This window comes from Anneissia japonica, unplaced genomic scaffold (genome assembly GCF_011630105.1).
Source record: "Anneissia japonica isolate Jap-2015-1 unplaced genomic scaffold, ASM1163010v1 scaffold62800_len12520_cov103, whole genome shotgun sequence".
Taxonomy (NCBI): domain Eukaryota; kingdom Metazoa; phylum Echinodermata; class Crinoidea; order Comatulida; family Comatulidae; genus Anneissia; species Anneissia japonica.
The window spans coordinates 2,977-9,124 of NW_022742219.1; the positions used below are offsets into that span (position 1 = coordinate 2,977).

Below are 6,148 nucleotides of genomic sequence, written 5' to 3' on the forward strand. Positions count from 1 at the left end.
GGTACCTCGAACAGTAATAACACGAAAATACTATGCTACTGCACTGTAATGCATAGGCCTATTTAATAACACTACATTTTTTTTTTTATATACGAACCAGTAAAATTATGCCCAGGCTCATTGTTCTTATTTTTTAGCTGATTTCAGGCTCAAAATGTTCTTAATTTGTTCTTATTTTACACACTTTTCAAACATAGAAAATTATTATTGTACAGCAAAAATGGCCCCAAATAACAATAATAACCTGATTATAGGGTGGGGGGAGGGGGAGTATTACATAGTTACACCTGTATTACTGCACATAAGGTACAGATATATTTTTTTGGTTTTTCAAAAACCTCATTTGACATTTTACCTCAGCTTCAATTTGTTCTTATTTTGTTCTTAATTTTTAAGCAATTTCAGCCTCAGTGTTCTTATAAAAAATGTGTTCTTATAAAAAAAAAATAGAAGTGTATTTAGATAGGCTCTTGTTTTTTCCATCTTGATTTCAGGGGTCAAAATATTTTTCAATTTTTTTCTTTTTTTTTTTTTTAATCCTATAGCGGTGTAGAATAATCTTTTGAGAACATAATTTATTGTGATGTGATACGACCAATCGTTATGGAGTTAGGAATTTTTTCTTGTCCTCATATTATGAGGACAAAAATTTAGCCTCAAAGCTTATCTTATTTCTGTTGGTTACTAAGTTACTATTGTATATCCACACTAGACATATCTTACAGATTATTTAAAAAATACAAATTAATCTAACCTTTTAATAACACAGTTGTCTTTGTTGATCTGACGTTGTATGTGGAACTCCCAACAGGAAGTGGGTTTTTCCAGGGTTTCATATTTAATCATGTGACCTGATATTGTCTGGGTTACTGTGTGCAATCATGCATCACTGGATGAGTAATGTCAAAGTACAGTTTAATTCAGGACCCAAAGGGGTTGGCTGGATTGTTAAAACCTTTTTTTTTTTTTTTTTTAATACCTCTCTGGTTAAAATATGTATGTTCTCTTGATTTGCAACTAAAAGGTGTCCTCCTAATAGGGTGTCCCACAGGAGGTATACTGTATCTTTTTTGTTTGGCTGAAAAAAGACCGTAGAAAAAATGGCCCTGGTAAAAGTGGTCCCAAATGACAGGTAGGTAAAACTGGCCCCTAATGAAAATAATTTAGTTGTTTAAAAAGAATCTGATGTCAAATAAGTTGTCATTTATATTACTTTTTGTAGGAATTATATAACTTACTCTCATATATTTAAAAAAAAAACACTGTTAAATACTTTTTTTAATTGCAGCTGTTAGTAATTCAAATCACAGAAAAGAGTATGTTTTGTATTCTTTTTAAAATGTTTAAAATTAGGGATGACAACTAATAAAAATGGTACTATTAGATCTTAGATTAGATATTTTAACATGTGATAATAAATTTCACTTTAAAAAATTGAACTAATGAAATATAAAGTCAAAGGTTCCAGGTAACACGTTATATATTCATTGCGGATTTTTTGGGCTCAGTACGGACTCTAAACGTATGCATTTTCTTTTAGTTTTAAGGCGTATGCGGATTTTACAAGTCCGCAATGACGATATAACGTGTTTCCTGTAAATCAAGGAATACCTTTAGTTTATGATTTATTGCCAAATAAACAAATTAAAACTTTCATAAATAGTCCAGGGGCTTCGAACAATCCCCTGCACCCCCCTGCTTTATACCTGTCATTATTGTTTCCAGTTACCTATTTGTATAAGGTAGGTAAACAAAAAAAGTAGTATAGAATCTGAAATATAAATGATTTAAATGAACCCCCAATAGACGGGTGGCCATCAGACTGAAAGTGCTAAAAAAGAAAAAGAATTCTTCCTAGGCATAATTTGTTACAAGCTGGCAACAGGGTGAATCCTCATCACCAGCTCTTGCCTCACAGAAAAACATATTTTTTATTACATTTTTGGCAACATTTTATAATACATGTTTTATTAAATAAATATGAAAAATGCTAAGCTAACAACTTTTTCGTATGATACTTTCTCAAAAACTGACCATATACAAAATAAGACACCTATAAAAAAAACTCAGACATTATTCATTTGGTATTTCGGAGTTATAGTATGTCGTCTTTGCCTTTGTGCTGTTTTGTTGTTATTGTTTGTTTGTTTGGCCAGGGGGTTTAGAGGATACCCACACCTTGTGTTGGGCTCTCAGCCCATGGTGTCCTCTTGGCACCCTTCTGGCCATTTTCTTACTTGTTATGCCGAATATGTAATAAATATATAATACTATGCAAAGTCTTATCAAGTACGTTGATACAAAAATAACATACGGTAGAACCCCTCCTTTGGGACGCTGCCATTAAGGGAACACTTTGACAGCCATGGAATGAGTAAAAGTATACACTATACAGACTATGTACGGCCAGCCTCTATTGAGGAAACACCCCTATTGAAGGGGCATTTTTTAGTCTCGAAGGTGTCCCTGTACAGTTCTACTGTAAATAGTGCAATACACATTTTAGATAACTAGCTTAATACTGTTTTGAAAGAAATAAAATTAAAATATGATTTATTTTGGTTATCACTATACAAAACACAATTATTATTATTGTTATTATTATTATTATTATTATTAATGAAACAACTTTCCCACAGGCAATAAATTAATGATCAAATTTTTGATTTTTGAATGACATGCTAAATAAAATAAAACTTAGTTTGAAATAACATACCTCATTTGTGATAAATGAAGTTGAAAAAAATAGAATTAACTTTAGACTAAGATTTATGCGATCATGTACTTTTTCATTGTGGTGCCCCAACCCAGCAGTGGCGCCAGAAATTTGCTGTCAAGTTGTCTGACATGTCCGACGGAGGAGTCTGAGCAAAGGGGTCGACGAAAACTCTGTTGATGCCGACAGAGGGGTCTGAGCCAAGGGGTCAACGAAAACTCTGTTGATGGCCAAGAATCACAACTCCCTTGTGGGGTTTACGGGAAGAAATGTCCAAAATGTGCTTTTAGACCTCATATTAGGAATTGGCAGTCAAAGTAACGTTATGTAGATAGGCTAATTTTTTTTGCGACCTAGTCATGCGTCAAATGACGGGGTTGAGGCCTGTCCAACAGGTGGAAAATAAAATATTGACTGCTCTAATATTTTCGGTGAAATCTATAGCCCCTCTGTGTTGTAGAGACTGTAGCCTGTTGTTCCTTGGGTCTTCGGTCTTCGGAAAGATAGGCTACAGTCTCCACATCCCCTTGGGGCAATAGATTTCACCACTCCTTTCATGAGCAGTCAATATTTGTATATTATATCAAAGTAGTGCTCACTCTAAAAAAGTGGATATGCAAATAAAAATGATGACATATAGGATCAACAATTAATATACATTTTAATACACATAGGCCTACTTTAATAATAATAATAATTTAATATAATAAAAATAATAGTTTATATAGCGCTTAACGCCAACAAGGCCTCTAAGCGCTTCATGTTACTACCCTCGGTCATTAGAACACAAACTCAAGCTCCTTGGGGGAGTATTCCATAAAGTTGCAGCAGCTACATCAGCGCATTTTGGCATTTAACCCTACCAGGTAGGGTTTAACAGTTTACTATTAAAATATTTATTACAGTAATATACTTCTATAAAAATGAACTGTCAGTAACCAAAGTAAACAGAAAAGATAATATAAAATCTCAAATTATACGCATAGATTTAAATAAGATTTAAATAAACCCCCAACATTAAGATTTTATTTGATTTATATTATTACATTAACACTTTTACAATACATTTGTAAAATAATATTTTATTTAATTTAGTGGGGTCGTGTGATCGAATCCACTGCACCACAACATGAACATGTTATTTGATTTGTTTTCATACCAACATTTTCACAATACAATGATATAGTGTGAAAATTTATATATTTATAGAATTTAGTCAACAGAATCACATCCTATGCATCCTTGAAGACAACAAAGCAAGTGGGGGAAACAGATTATACTTTAATAATTAAATGTTTTTATTGTTTTGTCACCTCGGTTTGTTACTGCAACTCTTCGTGGATGATGTGAAATGACGGATAGTCCCCATGGATCTTTGATTCCATCTTCTTCTTTATCAATTCTTTTAATAAAATTTCCATCACTACTAAATAACTGTATTTTGTGTTTGCTTGATACAATAATGCTGTCATCCTGATCAACTACTACTCCACGTGGTTTCATCACTTTACCATTTTCATCACCTGCTCTGACAAGGACTTTCATGAACCGTCCCTCATTATCAAATAGTTGTAATCTGTTGTTAAATGTATCTAATACAAGAACATTTCTTTGATTAGTAAGGGAAAAGTCATTAACTGCTTTGACTTGACCTTCTTGATCACCCCAAGTCCCTATGCTCCTGATCTCCTGCCCAGTATCAATGTTGTATACTGACACACTTGACATATATCCTACATACACAATATTTGAGGCCTCATCCACATGGATACCATGTGGCATCTTTCCTCCATTACCAAAGGATTTGATCAGCTGACCATTCATATTACGTATTGTGATGTAGTTATTAACCCAATCACCGAATACAATATTACCATTCTTCATGTTGTACATTCTGTAGATTTTCACACTTTGTGGTAGTGTAAGCTTCCCAATATATTCTCCTGATTGCTTGTATTTGAGTATTTCATTTTTTAAACATGAAACCAACAAGTGATCATCTTCACACATAACTACATCTACAATGTCTTCTTGATGTGTTTCAATGGTATTTACTAATCCTTCTTTCTCTACATTGATTACCACCGGTGACAGCCTAACTGGTTCACCATCAGCACTAACGTTTAGCGTACAAATACCTTGACTGGTACATTTACCTGTCACAAAATAATCTCCATTATCATCTTCATCAATTTGAGTTTTGTTGGTTTCTCCTGTAGACTGTGTCCATGTTGCCTTCAGTTGAGTAGAGCTTAAGTAATGTTTACATTCCTGGCAGTAGTATTTTGCCTGCAGCCCTTTTGCACAAACACATTTCATCTGATCTCTTTTGGAAATTTGTTCAATAGTTTCCAGTAAGTTATTCACAAATGTATTAGGTGGAAGCTTCTGAAGTCCACCTTGTGGAATGGAATATGATTTTAAGCAGGTTGGACATGTCAGCTTACCCTTCGTCTTAACCCAGTCTTCCAGACACGCCAAACAGAAACTATGGGAGCAGTTGAGAAATTTAGGATTTTGAAGTCTCTTAAAGCAAATAGTACACTCCAGGACCTTCTCATCAACAGTTTCCAGAAACTGATTCAATTCACTGCTAGCCATCTTGAACTATTCCTATCAACATTTAAATAAATAATAAGAAAATTAATATTATGGTTTTTTTTTTCATCGAATATATAATTTACATCACAAAATTGGCCTAAAGTACCCTTGCTTATAAGGCCTTTACATTTTTCAGTGACGGTACAGGGGCGGATTTAGAGGGGGGCTTAACAGGCTTTAGCCCCCCTAAAATTTCATAGCCATTTCTTTTTAACTGCTTTTTGAAGGTCCAAATTATTGTTTAATGTTTTCTTCACACACATCATATTTATGGGCTAAACATTTTACAGTAGTTGTTTTTCAGTGATAAAATAAAAATGAAATACGTTTATTAACCGATCAGCGGACAAAAAACGTAGCTAAGAAAGCTGCTTTTGCCTACTTTTCAAAGTGGGGGAGATGGTATCGATTGTCCCCCCCCCCCACACCTTTCACCAATCTTCTATAATTAAAACTCCACTTTTACAACCGAATGGAAAGAATAACAATTACGCATGACTCATGAATTTTGTCTGTTCACTTTTCTAAGTGCGGTACGTATTTTCCGGACCAAAACCAAGTAAAAACGCAATTGTTTAAACATTTTGTAACCATCTCAGAAACCCACTAGGTCGATTTTATGGGTGCAACGACTATCAGAGGCTAAATTTATTGTGAAAACAATGTACTGAACGTTGTTGAAATTGGAAGCATGTATCCTTATTAGGCTAATATTTTTACAAACTCAAAAGTGCACAATTTCTAATATAAACGATTTATTCTTTTTGTATATTATTATGACCCGTACGTATATACTAGTGTTTAATATTATCTACATACATAGGATTACTG

General features: G+C 33.7%; 1 protein-coding gene across 1 annotated transcript; it reads right to left on the minus strand.

Moving 5' to 3' along the window:
* Window positions 1-3,997: 3,997 nt before the first annotated feature.
* On the minus strand, window positions 3,998-5,317 carry LOC117119072 (E3 ubiquitin-protein ligase TRIM71-like). Its single transcript, XM_033263881.1, has one exon. It carries the CDS (start codon window positions 5,315-5,317, stop codon window positions 3,998-4,000), a length of 1,320 nt encoding a protein of 439 aa, XP_033119772.1.
* Window positions 5,318-6,148: the final 831 nt, after the last annotated feature.

Excerpts from the sequence above, each read along its gene's own strand:
- LOC117119072 (XM_033263881.1), bottom strand. The coding sequence starts at position 5,317 with ATGGCTAGCAGTGAATTGAATCAGTTTCTGGAAACTGTTGATGAGAAG.